The sequence below is a fragment of the Molossus molossus genome, unplaced genomic scaffold (genome assembly GCF_014108415.1).
Source record: "Molossus molossus isolate mMolMol1 unplaced genomic scaffold, mMolMol1.p scaffold_m16_p_1, whole genome shotgun sequence".
NCBI classification, from domain to species: domain Eukaryota; kingdom Metazoa; phylum Chordata; class Mammalia; order Chiroptera; family Molossidae; genus Molossus; species Molossus molossus.
The window spans coordinates 196,755,120-196,774,051 of NW_023425344.1; the positions used below are offsets into that span (position 1 = coordinate 196,755,120).

Consider the following 18,932-nt stretch of genomic DNA (forward strand, 5'->3'; position numbering starts at 1 on the left):
ACAAATGTCTATGTTCACACTGCCCAGAATGAATGATACTATTTTATCACATACACTGGATTTTTAAAAATATAAAGCAAATAAAACAGTACTAATTACATTAAAGTCAGTCCACCAACTGGTCCTCTTGCCTTTCTCCTTCCCCCTTCAGCAGCTTGAACTGGGTATCTTTCTAGTCCACTGAATATTTTGAAAAGACTATACACATAAGTATATACATATATGAATATATATCCCCAAACATATACAGTCTTCTTTTGTGTTTTGAAATTTTTTCTTTCTTGTTTTTTTTTTAGTTTTATTTGTCCTAGTTTCAGGTGTACAGCATAGTGGTTAGACAATCATGTACTTGACAAAGTGGTCCCCTAATATTTCCAGTAACCACCTGGCACTATACATAGTTATTACAATATTATTGACTATATTCCCTACTGTACTTTATACCCCTGGGACTATTTTGTAACTACCAATCTGTACTTTTCAATCCCTTCACCTTTTTCACTCAGTCCCCCAAATCCCCTCCCCTAATTTTTTTCTTAAATGGTTTTATATTATATGCATCTTTCTACAACTTGCTTCTCCACCAAACACTATCTTTGTGAGATCTATCCATATCGATACTCTATTATCAATAAGTCACATCTTTATGCATTTCTCTACCAATAGACATTTAAATGTATCCCTTTTGTTTGTTTTTGCTATTAACAAACACTATCAAGGAACAGGTCAATAGCTTCCAACATGTTTCCAAAGGACCTCAGGACACCTGCAAATATTAGAAATCTCCGACAATCCGACGGGGGAAAGGCGAACTGCTATCATTTTGCAGACATAATTCTGAATCAGCACATTCCCAAGTTTTGGAGGAAGCTGTCTTTCCTTACACCCTAAAACAGTTTAATGGATGCTATGACATTCAAATCCAAAATTTCCTGTCACCAAGGTCTGCATCTACTTGGGGACACTGAAAACAACCTTATATTTTTGTTGTTGTTGAAAATTCCTCAAAATCAGACAATGATACTGTCCAAAACATGGCGATCCATGTTAAATCTTGCTTCTACACATTACTGTTACCAGGTAATACTATACTAAACTACTGTCAACAACAAGTGCCGGTCACGCCAATTAAATTAGTAAGAGACTAATGATATATTCTACTTGTTTTCTTTCATGTATATATGAACTAACTGGCCGAATTTCTTGTGGTTATCTCATTTCCCTTATTATTTTTTTTAATCTTTTAAATCTAATTGAGATCAAAGAGCTTTCTAGCATGACTTTCATTTCATGCTTGTTTCCAGTGTGATGTCATCTAGTCCCCAAACTGTAATATGCAAAGCCCCAAAACAAGGAAATTAAAACCCGACCGTTACTAGTCATAATAGACAATGCTGTTAGGTCTAAATTACCCCACCCTGGTATTATTGAGTAAAAAGAGCTAAAATAGATGACTTTTTAAATCAAGCTTGCCTTCCCTCAGGAGTATGTGAAATGGTGAAGTGTTACACAGATACTTGGACTCAGAATTTCAACTTTAGAAATAATAAATTGCTTTTGAAAGAGCATAAAGTTAGCAGGCTTGGTTCATTATGTACACACAGTACGGCTCAGTGCAATTCTCTTTACCTGGCTAGACTTCAGTTTTTGTTTTGTTTTGTTTTGTTTTTACCCATGAAATGGCAACAAAAACCATCACTGGTGCAAGAATGAAACAAAATTACTCCTATGAAAACCTTTGCTCTTTCCCCACTAGACTGTGAGCTCATGGTAAGCAGAGGCAGTACTTCATTCACGCTGGGTCTCCCAGTGGTTGCCATCGTATTTGGTAAGAATGCTTACATATCAAGCATGTATGCTAACCTCCTTGGTAGCTGCTGTGTCTTCTCCGCCTTAGTACCAAAGCTCTCCATCTCCAACCACTTACGTCCTCTGACAAGACCACTCCTATCTGCCAAGTCGGAGCCAGAGGCTTGAGCGCCCACTGGTGTCACACGTTTGCTGGCCAACACCATCATCTAGAGGCAGCACCAACAGTTCCCACCTTTGGGCCAGGACTTGGGAGTGTGTAGTGTATCCCAAAACTGCCTGTCTTGCTCCAGACTCTACACCAAAGATGGGCTCCATGTCTGAGGAGGGACAGGGGGCCGAGCAGCACATTACTGACCAGAGCAGCTCTAGCTGGTGCAGGAGGAACTCTTGCCAACACAGCACACAACGACGCTGTCCAAAGCTGGAGAAGTCTCTGTACAGTTATGACTCAGATTGGGTAATCAGGTGACATAGGATTATTATACCACCACCAAAATATGATAAATATGCTTACTAAGGAAAAGGATTTACAAAATAAGTGGAAAAATACAGAGCACATATTGTTTATTTGCCCTATAGTTACAACTACATAAAATGATGTGCTTTGGATAGACTAGAAAGAAACACAAAGACATGGAAACAATACCATTAGGGTAGTGTTATTATGGGTGAATTATTCTTACATATTTCCTTTAATTTTTAAAAAGTTAATCTAGTAATGAATCAAAAATAAGTAACAATTTTCTATCTCCAAGCAGGCATTTCTGAATGGTCCCGGAAAGAAAATTACCTGGTCATGTCTAGACTAAGGAAACAGACCCTAATCCACCATCGTGGTTTGGTGGGAAACCGGTACCAGCTCGGCCAAAATCTAGCTCTAACGCCTCTGACCTCTGTGAAGTTGAGGACAGAATTCTTAAGTTCTCTTCTGGGCTTTCTACATTTGGCGTGTGTTTTACTTGTTACAATGCAGCATATCATTATAATATGAGTGAATTTTTAACTAACACATCAAACTCAGAACATGCAAGACAGTGTGGCCCCTTCCGAGCAGTTCCTAGACTTATTCCTGGAAAAAGCCACCTCCTTTTTGGCCTCCCCAGCCTGTTCTGTGTGACATCGTCAGTAGGGCCGACTTTGCCTCCACTGAGGCAGATCGTAACTTCCAGAAACAGCTCAGACAAACCTGGCGCTAATTCTGGTGAGTTAGATGGGTGATCAGGCTGGACACAAACATTTTAGGTCATCAAGGAAGTAAAAAACAAAACACAACCAGCATTTTTAAAAGTGACCATTCTAAAGTGCTTTGAACCATGTTAATGACATTGTTCTCATGGCAGCAACTCAGAAAGAAGGCTAACAGGCGTCCAGTGTAAGTTCCTCCGTTGGCCAAAGCCAACGTCACTATGGTAGGAAAGACTCTTCTGAGCTCTCTCCTCAATTGTAGCTGTCATAAAGATGTTTAAAAAAATACTTTGCTAGGATGCCCCCAAACCTTTAGTCTCTGCCAAATAAATTCTGAAGTTGAAATTCAAAACATAATCTGTTTACCATTATTACAGAATGTGCTTATAAGGCTGAGATGTTTATTTTTAATACCTTTGGCATTTAACCTTTAACCCCTAATTTGCTCTTAAATATTAAGTCTCAGCAAGGTTAAAAAAAATTAAGAACTCACCAACAAGAAACTCATCTTCATCACATATTAATAAAAACATAAGTTGTTGCATCTTTGCAAAAAAATAATAGATGACTCAAACTCGGAAAAATGATGACTGCACGTAATTTCTATACATGCCATCATGAAGTTCATAATGCCCTGCACATGTACAGAGGTTTCAAAATATTTCTGTTTTTTTATTTTTTTAAATCTTCACCCAAGGATATGTTTTATTCATTTTTAAAGAGAGAGGAAGGGAGAGAGAAAGAAACATCAATGAAGGGGAAACCTCAATTGGTTGCCTTTCGTATGCACCCCGACCAGAGATCGAACTCACAACCTAAGTATGTGCCCTGACCAGGGATCGAATCCACAACCTTTTGGTGCATGGGACATGCTCAAACTAACTGGGCAAAATATCTCTGTTTTTTGAAGCCGATAAAAAGAGCCTTCAGAACTTCCCACAGAGTAATAAGACTCAATCCTCTGCTCATTAGGAAATGCAAAGTCCCACATGCTCTCTTTCATTTAGTCTCACATGAGTTCATGACATTAACACTAAATAAGGAGCAAAAAGTCACATTCCAAGTCATATTTACCAAAATGCTCATTATCTAGCCCCAAGAATAACCCCTGAAACAGACCTCATATTCATGAGATTCAATTGGGAAAAGACTAATAAAAGAGGTGCATCCTACAATATTGGGGAGCTGACTGTTTTCACTGGAGGAGGAAGTTGATGGGTTAAGAGAGGTTCAGTGTAATTTCCACCACTCCCAGAACTCTCACCGGTGTTTAGATAGCTCCAAATAGTAGCAGCTGGATGCTGATGTTCCCTGTTGAATAGCTTAGAGATGCCACAGGCCCAGGTACTAACTCGCTCTCAAGGAAAACCCAGTGGGAAGGTGTGGATGTATCAGTAAAAATCTAACACTATTACTGGGTATGTGGTTAAAGTTTAGACGCTTCTGCTGGTGAGTAAGAAGAAAGCACTGTGGTTCACAGGCCACCACTTTGAGATTTACAACGGAATGGCTGCAAACAGCTGACCTGCAGGTGTTTGGCCTCCTAGTGATGATCGGAACACTGAAAAATTGGCCGGCCTGGCATTAAAATCTGGATTTTCAGCTGCTCTTCAAAAAAAAAGATAATTTGGTAATATGGTCAAAATAACCATGGCCTAGCCTCAAGTAATGGTGCCTGTTTAAATGGGGCATGTTTCATATTTACTCTCTAGAGGCCAACCTCACTCCATCAAAAACTATCCTGGCCTCCCTAGACAGCTCAGTTTGCAGCCACTGATAGAGCTGGAGTCCGGGCAAAATGGTAGAGGAGGTGGCTTTCAGCTTCTACAAATGTCTGCTTCCTCCACTTTTCCACCCCTCTCCATCCGCTGCCCCACTCCATGCCCTGGGCTGGCCAAACATCTCCCACTAGGCTGGCCCACCCACACTCGTCCCTGGATAATGTCCTGGACTCCAGCTCTTTCCCTAATCCCTCTGCCTCCATCAACACTTGTTTGTACTTTATCCCATTCTTTCTGGTTTTGTTTTGTCGTATTGTGTTGTTTCGGCCAGGAAACTACTTAGCAATCTGATAAACTAATCAGTGGGGATGGACGAGGTCACCTTCCCACAGAAAATATTTGAATTCCAGACTTTCTAAATACATGGCATGCCTTCAAGACCCAAAGGAACTTACCTACTTTGTAATCAGCTATCATATTTATAAGTTTATAAGTATATTCTGTGTATTTAAAAAAAAATTTTTTTTTAATCCTCATCTGAGGGTATTTTTCTATTTATCTTCAGATAGAGTGGGAGGGGGAGAGAGGGAGAGAAAGGGAGCGAGAGAGAAACATTGATATGAGAGAGACACACAGACTGGTTGCCTCCCGCACGACCCTGACCAGGGCTGGGGACAAATCAAACCCAAGTACGTGCCCTTGGCCAGAACTGAACGGGCTACTCGTTGATCCACGGGCCGACACTCCACTGCTGAGCCAAACCAGCCAGCGCTATTCTGTGTATTTTTATGTGTAACATCTGCAGTTTACTCACTAGTAATATGCAAGTAAGGACAAGGAAACATATTTTGAATATATTCTGAGGTGATGGCCAATTCAGATTACTCAGATATTTCAGTCTAAGTCACGGAAGATCTATGAATCCTAATTTCTGGGTCCAAAGTATCCAGCAGAGTTACAGACATGGATTCCGGTCCATCAGCAGCCCAAACTGGTCATGGCCACAAAAGCAGAGCTTCCTTTGTGGACGATGATAAAGCCAGATTCTATGAAGGAAACCTTACATTTTTAAATTAAAAAATTGAACCCTTGACTTTAATTAAAGTCAGAAGAGATTGCTGTACCCTCCTAACTAGTGTACACTAAATTATATAGCAGAGATTTTTATTTTTCAGTTCTTCAAGTCTCCTAAAAATTTCTATTGCCTGGCAGTAGTGTTCTTGGTTCTCCAAAGATGGAGAAAAGTGTCTCAAAGTGAGTTTTCAGAAGGAAGATGTCAGGTAAATAAAAACTGTATGGTGTGTTCATAAGTCAGAAGATGGCAATATCTTCCTTATGAGTCATAGCTGAATGCGTCGTGGTTGGGCCTTCGGTACAGGTGGACAGCCTTCCTAATGGAGAGCTGCCAGACTTCCTAAAAGACCACACACACACACAGACATCCACAGTACAGGTGCTCTCCTTATACCCCAGCCAGGGGCCTGATAAGTTATATTCTCCATGTTAACCCTCAGGCACACCCCCGGAAGGCAATGCCCCTTCTCTTCCTGTTCTAAGCAGCTGAGGGATGCAGCTGGACAGACCCAAACAGATATGAAGCCTTCTTTGGCTCAAAGGGGTCGTATACAAACAGTAAACATCATAACACAGGTTGCTGCCTATTTAAGAGGCTGGTGCTCTGTTCTAAGGCAACTTCACCCACCTACTGCACAAATTTATTTTTTCAAGCCAGTAAAGAAATGATTTGTTGAAAATTTGCCAAATTACTCTAGATCCAGAAGTTCGAGCAACGGCGCATCTCCTATTTCAGGACAGCCAGCTGTTTCAACTTTTCTGTCAGGGAATTGTGGCCTCAGCAACCGTATCTGATGCACTGATAGTCTCCGGGCAGCTCACAACATGGCCATCTGTGCTGTTGGCAGGGAAGCCATCCGATAGGTAAGTCCCGCCCTGTCCTCCGATAGACATGCACAACTCTGAAACTACTCTTCCTCAACATTCTCCTTTGCGTCCATTTGACTGATCATCTATTTCAACAGCTGCAGGGCGAATTAAGCACCAAATTTCTGAAGTCACCAAAAAAGTATCCTAGACTAGTTTTTGGCCTGCCTAGATGAAAAATAAGTTAACTAAAGGAAAGTGAATTTTCTCAAGGTACCACTTTTTCGAGTATTCAGTAAGATTCTTTAAGCTCTTGACAAAAACACACTTTCTTCTTTTTCTTTTTTTACAACTATTAAGCCATGAAAAATAATTATAGCAATTCTAAACTACCAGGACTATCATATTGCTTAAGTTCAAGTGGCCAATTAGGCAGTGGCCCAATTAGGTAGCCCCACCCAGACACACTCAGCATAAGCAAATGGTTCTCTATAGGTGTTCCAAAAATAATGTGGGGCAGACTGACTTCTTACACCCTAAAACTGAAAAGAGGAAATGTATTTACAGATCAAGTGCCTTCTTCGGTGGGGGCAAAGGTGATATAATTTGGAACTACATAAAAAAAAAAAATCTTTGGCCGAGGCTGTCCTTTGAAATATTTTGTTTGTTTTTAATTATGCTTTTGAACAAACAGCCCTGGGTCAAGGGCTTCTTTAGAGTTTTGTGTGTAGGTTCCGATGGGCCTCAGCTCCATGCCCCTCAGGCGGGTAGATTGTTCAGTTAGTGCTGTGCTGGTTATCATTGTGACTTAGCTCCACTTTCACAGTCATTAAAAACCAAACCAACCAGAAGAGGACCAGTTCGTCCACCTAAGCAGGATTGTTTGAAGAGACGAGTGTGGAAACTATGAAGCCCTGCAGTAGAACTTCATCGTTCGGACGGACTGCCAGTCGCTTCAAAACAGAGCCCTAGCTTCGGTGCCCGGGCAAGTAAAGTACACCGAAGCCCAAGGGGTGCGGCCAAGGTTGTTGGGGGCGGGGTGGCTGGGGCGGGGAGTTGGGGCAAAGGAGGAAGAGTCAAAACCGAGTGAGAGAAAAAGCCGGCCACTTCCAGGTATTCCCAAAGTGCCAACGGAAAAGGAACAAAAACCTCCACTTCCTCCGGTGCGAACCGTTCACGGTACACCCGAAAAGGGCCAGTCCCCTCGCACCGGGGAAGGGGTGGGAGTGGGGCGGGGGTGTTTACTTCGCCTCTGGAGCGCAGACCCTCGGGGCCGGCAGAGCTCGGAGCTGCACCCGGTCACTTTCGCTCTCGGGCGCCTGCCCTCCGCCAGGTGCTTGCCCTACCTGGCGCCCCCCCTCCACCCCCGGCCTTTGTGCGGCCCGCGCGGGCCCCGCCAGCGAGCCGAGCGCCGGCGGCCGGGCGGAGGGGAGAGGGAGGCAGCCCGCACCGGTGCCCGCGGGTGGGAGGGGCGCGCGGACTGAGGGGCGCAGCCGGCCGGCTCCCGCGCCAACGTGCCGGCGATCCGCGCCCCGGCCGGCGGGACCAGAGGAGCACAGGCGGCCGCCCCGTCTGCCCAGTAGGAAGAAAGGGACCCCTCCGAGGGCCGTGCCCCTGAACACACATCGCCCCACACTCTGGCTTCCGACAGCTGGCAGCCATCGCAACCCGGCCACAAAAAGTTTCGCGACGCCGAAACCGACTTAAAAGAAAGTTTTCCTTGGCCTCTCGCTCCCTCTCCCCAGCCCTGGGTTAAGGAAAGCAGCAGGAAATAAGAGATCGCGACGTGCCGACTCCGGCGTCCACCTTCTCCACCCCTGGCCTGGGCAGGGCGCCCAAGGTGGGTGCCCGGCGCGGGGCTTCCTGTCCCAGCCCAGGGTCAAGCGTCCTGGGACGCTGCGCGGCCAACTCACCATGGTGACTCGCACCGCTGTAGCGCCTTTGCCGGTCCGCCTGCCGGGGAGCTGGGGCTGCTGGAACGCAGTCTCCTGGGCGAACTTCAAAAGTTGGTTCCCTTCGCCAAAAACGGGCTCTCGACACCCAAGCACTCACAGGAGCCAATGGGAACCCTAGGGGGACTCCATCCAGGCGGGATCGGCGGCGCTAGGTGAGGGCGACAGGGAGGCTACTTAGCAATGGGGGCGCATGCTGCCAAGGGCTGGGGTCCACTCGGACCGGGCGCTCGCCGCCCGCCTAGATGAGTCAGATGCTCTTCGCGCGTCTTCCTAGCTGCCCTGCCTCGCTCCTCTTTCTTCGGCCACTTACTCCGTACTCCTCTGGCTGAGTCTCGGCTCGGGCTGGGCAATCTGTCCATAAATGGAGAATTCAGTTCAGGCCTGACCAATCAGGGTTTGTTTTCACAGCGTCACTCCTTAGGGAAACCGTAGTAGCCAACAAGCTTGGAGCTGTTGGAGTTTCCAAAGACCTCTGGATCCTGTAGTTCTCCTCCACGCCAGCCTCGGAACAGCGCTGCTGACCCAGCTCGCTCCCGGTTGCCAGACTTGAACTGTCAGGAAGAAAACTGTGAAAGAGAAGTAAACCTCTACCCCATCACCCCCGCCCCAACTCTTTTTAACGCGAAAGTTAGAGTAGGTGTAGCTTCCAAGCTGAAGTGGTATGATTTTCCCATAACTTTTTTCTTTAGAAGGAAATATTTTATCAGCATAAAAGATCAGAGTCGTGGCAGCAGCCCAAAGGAAATCCTTTTTCTTTCCAACGTCTGGATTGTGAGGAAAGTCAAAAATACCATTGCCCCCACCCCTCCTTTTACCTGAATTTCCTTGGAAAACAAAGGAAGACTTTTTTTTTTTTTTTTTTTTGGACGTTTTGACGAAGCTGCACATTCAGTGAGCAGAAACGGGAGAGAGAAGTGGGGAACACGCACCATCCAACCTCAGTCTACCGATTCTGTTGAGAGCAATTAGCAGGACAATCAGAACTGTAGAAGTACATTATTCTGGAATGGGGAGTTTCAAGAAATCAGGTGGGCAGTGAGGAGAGCAGAATCCTGAAATAAAGGTAGGAGTCTGATTTTAGTGTTTTAAGGGTTCAGGAATTAAACTTGGTGGATTATAACTGGATTTTGCTCCTGGGGTCTGTGGTAAGATTTGAAAACTTCAGGGCACAGGAAAACAATGAAGCATAATGATTTACTGGTTTACTTTAGAACTGTGGTGGTGGCCATTCACTTGATTATAGGATCCTAAAGTTGGAATGGATGTTTAAAATTATATTGTCTAGAATGGTAAACAAAATGCAATATATCCCTACAATGGAATATTACTTGGCCATTAAAAAGGAAGGAACTACTAATACATGCTACAACATGGATAAACCGTGAAAACATGTTAAGTGAAAGAAGCCATGCACAAAAGACTGCATATTATATGATTCCACTTATATGAAAGTAGAGAATGGGGGAAATCGATGGAGACAAAGTAAATTAGTGATTGGCAGGGGCTGAGAGGAGGGGAGGATAGGGGTAACTGCTACAGGGTATGCGTCTTCTTACTGGGGCAATGAAAATATTCTGGAATTAGATAGTAGTGATGATTGCACAACTTTGTATATATACTAAAAATCACTGAATTCTACATTTTAAAAGGGTGTATTTATGGTGTGCAATATCTTTATTTTAAAAATTGAAAAAAAAATCATGTTGACAAAATTCTTGTAGTAATCATCCACACAGTTCGGCAGTAGATATAACTGAATGCCTACTGTATGGGTTAGCACAGCAACTGTGAGTATAATGGATTCTGCCTCCACTGAGCTTATGATTTTAGATTAAGGGAGAGAGAAGATAAATTTTAAAACAATAAATAATTACGGGAAAAGTGCAAATATAATGAGAAGTAGCAGTTGTTTTGTGGGAGGAACTGCCATTCGGAGCTATAGCTTAGGTTAGAACATTCATCTGGCAGTGGTCTGTCGTACATAGACTATAAAGGAAACAGAGAGACATCTGTTGAGCACTCACTATATACTAGGCATTGTTAGGTATATACAGATGTGATTCACCAAGTTCTCAGGTAAATCTGATGTCATGTCTTAGGGGCACATCAGCTTCAGAATACAATCAGGCATTTTAGGAACTAATGACCAGAGGTGACCAAGAGGGAAGTTTGAGCTCACCAACACAAGAAACACCACTTAGGCTGAAAATAACACATTGCCGGTGCCATCATGGTCCACCCTGATCAGTAGCTGGATAGACATGGGCTTGAAGTGATACAGGTCAAGACGTAGTTGTTTTCCCCAAGGTTAACCCAGGGATATAATGAGACACTGAAAAACACTTAATAATCTATGAACAGCTTAATCAATTTTGGATTTACCTGAAACTACCTTGACACTATTTGTTGGTCGAGATTTTTTTTAAATGCTTACTTTTATTTGCCCTAGTAATCTCTTTCCAGTTTCAAGACACATTACTAACTCTAATAGGTAGGACTTTAATGAAGATCTAGGCTCTATTTGTTTTTCATGATTTTTGTAATAACATTTCTTTCCAGATTGAAATATAAAAATATATTAATTTTTATACCTAAGGAGTACTTAGATTATGAGACTTAGTGACCCAAAAGCCTGAATTTGAAGTTTGCCTTTTCTATTTAACTAGCTGTGAGATCTGAATTTTCTGAACTTCAGTTCCCTTATCTGTAAAATAATTGCTATGACTATGAAGTGACATTTGTGTAAAGATGGTCAACAAAAGTTGGTTCCTTTTCCCCTTCACTCATACTATGTGTTCCTCGGTTAGAGATTCAGACCTGGGTCCCTGGGTGAGACCAGACAGACCGTGGCCCTCTGGGTTGCATGCCAAGTGGCAGGGCTGTGTGTGTGCCCTTTTCCTTTAGGGAGAGTTAATTGCTTTCATCAAACTCTCAAAGGTGCCGTAAATGCCAAAACCTTAGAACCCACAGCTCTGGGTCATGTTGGTTATGCCTCCGTGGGTCTTGTGTCCATTACTGTGTTTTCTTCAGGGGTTGGGATTAGAACCAAGTCTGATAGTATGAGGGCAGAAGTTCAGCTTGGATTCTCAAAACAGAACCCACTAATTCAGTCTGAACATAGAACATAGTGTGTGATCATTTGGTAGAACCTGTAATTTCTTGGAGGATCCCTTTAAGCCTACCTTATTACATTCCCATCTTAGGGAGGTGCATTGTCAGTTTTGGCCAGGGTGATGGTATGTTCTGGTTTACCTGGGAGGGTCCTGGTTTATGCCTTTTGCTCAGTGAAATAATGAACTCTACCTCTCTTGCATTCCCCAAAAGATCTAGTTTGAATGATACATTATGGATACCCTAGATTTTTTACCAAACTCACCCCCCTCAAATTCTCACTTTTTAAAATGAAATATTTTCAACTTTCTTGATTTACACTTATTTTTCAGAGGACTCAGTAATATGTTACCAGATATTTATTCTTATTCGAGGTCATAGTAGCAATGAAGGGAAATCAGCTTTACAGTTGTAGAACTCATTCCAGACACATGATGGAGCTAGTCAGATGAGACTTCATACATTTGTTGGCATGATTAACTGAATTTAGCTGGGGCTGCATGAAAAGGAAAAAAGAAAAATATCAAGATGATACGAAGCACAATTTCCCATATGAATCTGTCAGTGAAAAAGAAAAACCACGGCTTATACGATTTGGAAAACAATCAGTAAGAAGATTATGTAAGGCAATGAAATTCCTTTCCATTCAGTACCATAAAAGAACATCAGAGCCCTGGCCGGTTTGGCTCAGCGTTGGCCCGCAGACCAAAGAGTCTCGGGTTCAATTCCAGTCAAGGGCATGTACCTCGGTTGTGGTTAGTCCCCAGCCTTGGTCGAGATTGTGCGGGAGGCAACCAGTTGATATGTCTCTCTCACATCGATGTTTCTTCTCTCTCTCTCTCTTCCCAACTCTATCTGAAGATAAATGGAAAAAAAGGTATTCTTGGGTGAGGATTTTTTTAAAAAGAACATCAGAATACATTCACAATAACACAAAGAAAAATGTGGTATTGAGGTAAGGAGGCCAGAGATCTTTAACAAGACACCGAGGAAAGAGAGACTTGTATCACATCAGTGTGAAATGTCCCGGGTCATCAGTTCTATTAGAACAGGCATCATGTATTAGGTTCAGTAGGTATCAGCTACTTAGCTAAGTGCTTCCTGTACAATATCTTATTTAATCTTCCATACAACCCTACTAACTTTTTTTCGTAGTTAAGAAACTAGAGAGTTTACAGTAACTTGCCCAAGCTATCACTCAGCTACTATACATCAGGTCTATCTGTTTGCCTGACTCTGAAGCCCAAACTCTTACTTCTAAGCAGAGACGCTGTGGTAGGAATGTGCATCCGAAGAAATTCCCTACTGTGGGTCCAGTGTGAATAGGAACACACTTATTAACACCCTGGACGCCGCTCCAAACCAGCACTCCTGGAAAAATTCTTGCTATTTTAGGGAACATAATTACATTTGTGTAGAGAACGTAACTCAACTTTAAACATCTTTGTTCTTCACTTAATATGTTAAAATTGATTTGTAAAAAGGATATTGCAGAGAGTTTTCAAGGGATAGGCAATGTCATAGGATGCTGATTAATATTACATTTTTTTTGCTATAATGTAACAATTATTTTACCAAAATAAAGGAACAGAAAATGTTCAGCTTATTAAATGCAAGTTTATATACATGTATTAATATTTTTCTCTGACTTATGCCAATATTTTCTTTCTTCCAGTTTCAGTTTGATTTTTTACATCCAGAAGATAAGTCCTGACTTGTCTCCAGTTTTAACAATAATTAAATAATGAGTGATATCCGGGATAGACCCGGATCTATCCAGGTCTGAAGTGTCCCACGGAAGTGATCTTTGCATACATCTGCATGGCCTGCACTACCTCTGTGTCCGCACCCTGGTTGTCTTTCTTCTTCCCCGTCAGTTATGCTCTCTGCTTGGATTTTGTGTATTCTTATAAGTCATCCTTAATCTTTGCTGGAACAAGGCAAGGCATGCATAAGCACACACACACGCTTGCAAAAAACAAAGAGATAACAAATAACTGCATGAACCTTGCCTTACTTATTAAAGCACCAAAACTTCCTTAACTTGAAGGAAAATTTTTCTGAAGGAAACTACACGCTTCAGTGTTTTTGGAAATATTGACTCAGGTCATTTGTATAAATATCAATTATCTCACCGGGTCGCCCTAAGCCGAGGTCCTGGGGACTACTGGATGGAACGACTGTTTGCCGCTATACGTCATGGCCCTGGACCCCTGTGTTTGTATACTTCTGTCTTGTTTGGTTTCGTTTTTGTTTATATCCTTCATTGTCAGAAACTTTTTTTTTCTGCTGTTTGCTGTTCCAATTTAGTTTCTCTTTAGTAACCAGAAGAACTTAAAAAAAAAAAAAAAAAAGGCACCTGGGTTGCTTCATGGGAAAAAAATGTTAAAAGGAGATATGCCCAGGGGCCCGGGGAAGGCAGAACACAGGGGCAGGTAGGGTTGTGCAGGCTCTCAGTCCTTGTCTAGCTTCCGGCTTCTCCGCATGGATGGGTGTTCTCCGTCTCTTCCAGCTTCTCCGTCACTCACAGTGGCCCCTCCTCCCGTAATTTCAGCTTTCAGAGTGTCTAGTTTGTCATGATCCTGACTCAGGCCCCCACACTACCTTTCAGCAGTGCTGCCCACAGCTCACTGGAAACTTGCCTCTAAGTTTCTTGAATCAAGTTGCAGAGAGAAAGGGAGGGAGAGAGAGAAAGAAAGAGAGACTCTGACTCACCCAGCTCACGATTCAAACCACGCCACCCAGGTGACAGGTCACCAGCAAGCCTATGGAAGGCCCTGCTTGAACAAGGTGTGTGTACAGCTGCATTCCAAGCACATGTGGACACAGGTTTGGTGTCTTAAAGCTACTGCCCCATTAAAAAAGAGATGTGAATAGGGCCCTGGCTGGGTAGCCCAGTTGTTAGAGTGTTGTTCCAATACTCAAGGTTTCGGGTTTAATCCCCTGTCAGGGTGCATACAAGAATCAGCCAATGAATGCATCAGTAAGTGGAACAACAAACTGATCTCTATCTACCTGTCTGCTGTCTGTCTGTCTATCTATCTATCTATCTATCTATCTATCTATCTATCTATCTATCTATCTATCATCTCTCCCTTCTCTTTCTCTCAAACCAATAAATAAGATGTTTTTTAAAAACAGAGAGATGGTGAATAGGGACACAATCTCTGATGGGGGAGGACACGGCAGGCACTCCAAATTTGGGGCACTCAGCAGTTTGCCAAATGTATTTGTCTGGGCCCTTAATTTATGCACAGTTGTCTTGGTGAGGCCGCAGGGGCAGTCTCATTCACCCCTTCGACAGAAAGCAACGCACGGGTTCTGCAACAATCATTGTCATTTCAACTTCATCATTATACACCTATTAGTGTATTTATATATTTAACATGTGACATATGTTTTGCTTTTATTATCGTGCACTTATAAGTGTGTTTCTATATGACTGTAAATATTTGTATATACACATAGGTGTGTATATGTGTGTAAGATGACATATTCTTCAAGGTCCTGTTGCAAACACTTGGGGGATTTACTTTTTTAAAAAATAGATTTTATTTTTTAGAGCAGTTTTAGATTCACAGAGAAATTGACGAAAAGAACAGAGATTTCCCCTGTATCTCCTGCCCCCACACATGCACAGCCTCCCCCTTATCAACGGGGGATTTATTTGAGTGGAGTGTCTCTTGGTGTTTGTGCTCGGCATGTTGGCAGCCTGGTTTCCAAAACATCCCTGTCTCACTCACCACCACCACGAACGTTTGCTGGGCACTGTTGTGGGCACGCACATCTGGGCATGTGCTTCAAAAGCAAATGCTACACAAGGGCTTCCAACTTCTGTCTGTTTTTTGTTAATCCTCACCTGAGGATATTTTTCCATTGATTTTTTTAGATAGAGTGGAAGGGAGGAAGGGAGGAAGAGAGACAGAGAGAAATATCAGTGTGAGAGAGCCACATCAACTGGCTGCCTCCCTCACGACCCTGACCTGAACTGGGGATCAAACCTGCAGCCCAAGTTCATGCCTTTGATCAGGAATCAAACCAGTGACCCTTTGGTCCACGGGCCGATGCGCCCACCGCTGAGCCAAATCAGCTAGGGTTGGGCTTCCTACTTTTATACACATGTTCCTGAAAATACATCTCACTGTCAGATGTATTAACTTCAAAACCAGGTTTGTGTCTTTTAAGGAGAGGTTTTTATTTTCCGAGAGGTAAAATATAGTACAAAATTCCTATAGCAAATAGTATAAAAAGTGCCTTGTCTCTTAGATATAATCTTAAGTTATAATTCCAAAATATAGTAGATGTTCTTTAAATTTGGGCTTCTCTATCCCAGGTTAGCAGAGTTGACCATCTAAAGTCTAAAAGGTGCCTGGTTGGTGTGGCTCAGTGGCTGAGCGTCGACCCATGCACCAAGGGGGTACCGGTCAATTCCCGGTCAGGGCACATGCCCAGGTTGTGGGCCCGATCCCCAGTGGGGGGCATGCAGGAGGTGGCCAGTCGATGTTCCTGCTCATCGATGTTTCCATCTCTCTCTAAAATCAATAAAGAAAAAAATTTTTTAAATAAAGTGTAAAAGGCAGCTTTCTGATTTGGGGGAGTCTATTTACCTCTCATGAATCGTGAATTGTTTTCCTTATCTGTAAAAACAGAGATAATGATATACCTCTATCATTTATTTCTCACATAGTATTGTGAGAATCCAATAAACTATGTCCTATAAAGTGATTAGAACAGTGACTGACGCAGCTCTCAGTGTGAGTTGGTGTTACTGAGGCTCAAGACTCAGCACCTTCTGCACACCTATGATCTCCTTCTTTGTCTCTACTGTTCTACGTACATGAGAACTATACTTCTGTTTACTGGTGTTTGCATTTATATTTTCCCCATATTTCACTAACTTTAATAAAACAATGAGGCTAAGCGCAACTTGGTTGGAACGTAGTTGAAGAAATGCTGCTAGGTTGACAAAGACGGAGTTGAACTGTGAGCTGAGCTGGCAGGAAGCCTGTCCATGAGATCAATAAAATGCTCCTTTGTTACCTGGCTTTTTGCCTGATGCTGTGTCGGAACAATTGCCCAGGTGCATTAATGTGTAATGTCCTTATCTGTATAAAAGTGAACGTACGAAGGTCAAGGGCGTCAGGATATGACCCTCCCTTTTACTGTATGAAACTTCTGGGAATCCCCAAATACAGCCAACTGGGACCAAGTTGTGATAGTTTCCCATAGGCGGGTACTTTGATAAGGCATTGGTAACAAAAGAAATCTATATTTGACCAAGAATGTGATTCTAAAAGCAGCTATAACATTTACAAGCTTCTCTAAGTTAAGTACAATTTCATTTCAAAGGAAATAAAATGGATATAAATTTGCACTTAAATAAGGGAGCTCAGTGGACTGAAAAGTGCACTATAGCTCATAAAAATACCACCACAGCTATCATAAATCCTACATATATAAATTTGCCCTAAAATAGTATCCCAGTTCCAATAACTATTTTTCCAATAACTATTACTTAAATATTTCATTAAGAGTGGTGGCTGGGGTTGGGGAGGGTAATGCTTAGGAATAATTTATAAAGATATAGAAGTAATTTTTTTCTTGATAAATTTTTCTATAAAGTTATTTAAAACCATTCCCCTTGGCACCTGCCAGGGGGAAAACACTACTGGAATAAAAAGTGATTGAATGGATAAATAAAAGCCAAGGGAAAGTGACCAGATTTCCAATTTTTCTGAAGTGCATTACCATTGATTTAAAATCACAAAAGACGTATGCACTCCTTGTTATAGAATAAAGCATACAAATATATAGTTTGTAAACTAAAAAGTGGAAGTCTACTTGCATACACTCTCTCTCCTACAAGATTTTAAACGTGAGGACATAGTGATTCCATTGGTAGAAACGGAGAAGCCAAGGCGAGGCTCCGGGTTCAGGGAGTTCCCTGTTTGATGCTTCAGCTGAAGTTAACAGAGGTTCCCAGGCAGCTCTGGAAGAGACTGGGTGAGCCTCAGGGGAGATGTCTGGTCTGATATTGTCTGTGCCTTTGGTAGTTTTCATCTAGTTGTCCTCTTGTTGCTTTTTTTGTTTTTTGTATGTGCCCCTAGCAGGAACCGAACCCGGGACTCTGGTCCGCAGGCCAACGCTCCAAACGCTGAGCCAAACCGGCCAGGGCTCTTGTTGCTTTTGATGCCAAATGACTCCTTCCTAAATTTCTCTCCCACCTATCTCTCTATTGGCAAGGCTGTGGGGAAACAGGTTTCTTCCATATCTTTGGTGGGAGTATAAATAGGTAAAAGCTCTATGGGAAGCAATTTGACACCTTTTAGCAACATCACAGCATTTGCAGTCTCTGGCCCAGCCACTCTGCCTTTGGGAATTTAGCCAAAGATGTACATGCACAATGCAACTTAACATATGTCTACAAAGCATCACTGGCGTAGCAAAAGATTGGAAACAACCCAAATGTTTATCATTAGTGGAACTGGTTAAATTCATTAGAAGACACCATAAAATAATTTATTTTTAAATTTTAAAGAGCTTTTAAAACAGAATGAGGAATTTCTCTATGAACTGACGTGGAAAGATTTTTGTGATGTTTGTTAAGTTAAAATTAAAAGAGCAAAGTACAGCCCAGGCTGGTACACCAAAATGTTGCAGGTTTGATTCTCAGTCAGGGCACATACCCAGGTTTTGGGTTCGATCCCTGGTTGGGGCAAGTGTACAGGAGGCAACCAATCATTGTTTCTCTCTTTCATCAATGTTTTCCTCTCTCTCTCTCTCTCCCTTTCTCCCTTCCTCTCTGTAAAATCAACAAAAAAAGTAAAATAAAATAAAAGAGCAAAGTACAAATGTTCAGGCAGCACATATACTAAAATTGGACAATACAGAGAAGATTAGCATGGCCTCTGCATAAGGATGACATGAGAACTCCTGAAGTGTTCCATATTAGGGGAAAAAAGCAAAGTACAGAATAGTATGTATATCAAACAATATTATGTATGTGGAGCAACAGTATAGATACCAAGAATAGTATGTAGAAACACCACTCAGAAAGAATATATGTATCCCTATGTTTATTATAGCAGCGCTATTTACAATAGCTAAGGTTTGGAAACAGCTCAAGTGCCCACCAGTAGATGAGTGGATAAAAAAGCTGTGGTAGCCCTGGCCAGTTTGGCTCAGCGATTGAGCGTTGGCCTGCGGGCCAGAGAGTCCCGGGTTTGGTTCCTGCTAGGGGCACGTACCACAAAAAAAAAAAAAAAAA

At 42.5% G+C, this 18,932-nt stretch overlaps 1 protein-coding gene and 1 non-coding gene across 2 annotated transcripts in view; one reads left to right on the plus strand and one right to left on the minus strand.

The window, feature by feature from the left end:
- Positions 1-8,889, minus strand: part of MYO1E (myosin IE) — a 200,584-nt gene extending 191,695 nt beyond the window's left edge. The window contains exon 1 of the mRNA XM_036269692.1: positions 8,513-8,889. Within this exon, the coding sequence (XP_036125585.1) occupies positions 8,513-8,515 (3 nt within the window). The 5' untranslated portion in view covers positions 8,516-8,889. The remainder of the gene's footprint in view (positions 1-8,512) is intronic.
- A 9,627-nt stretch (positions 8,890-18,516) lies between these two features.
- On the plus strand, positions 18,517-18,618 carry LOC118621636. Its single transcript, XR_004957747.1, has one exon. It is a non-coding gene; the product is annotated as a U6 spliceosomal RNA (small nuclear RNA).
- Positions 18,619-18,932: the final 314 nt, after the last annotated feature.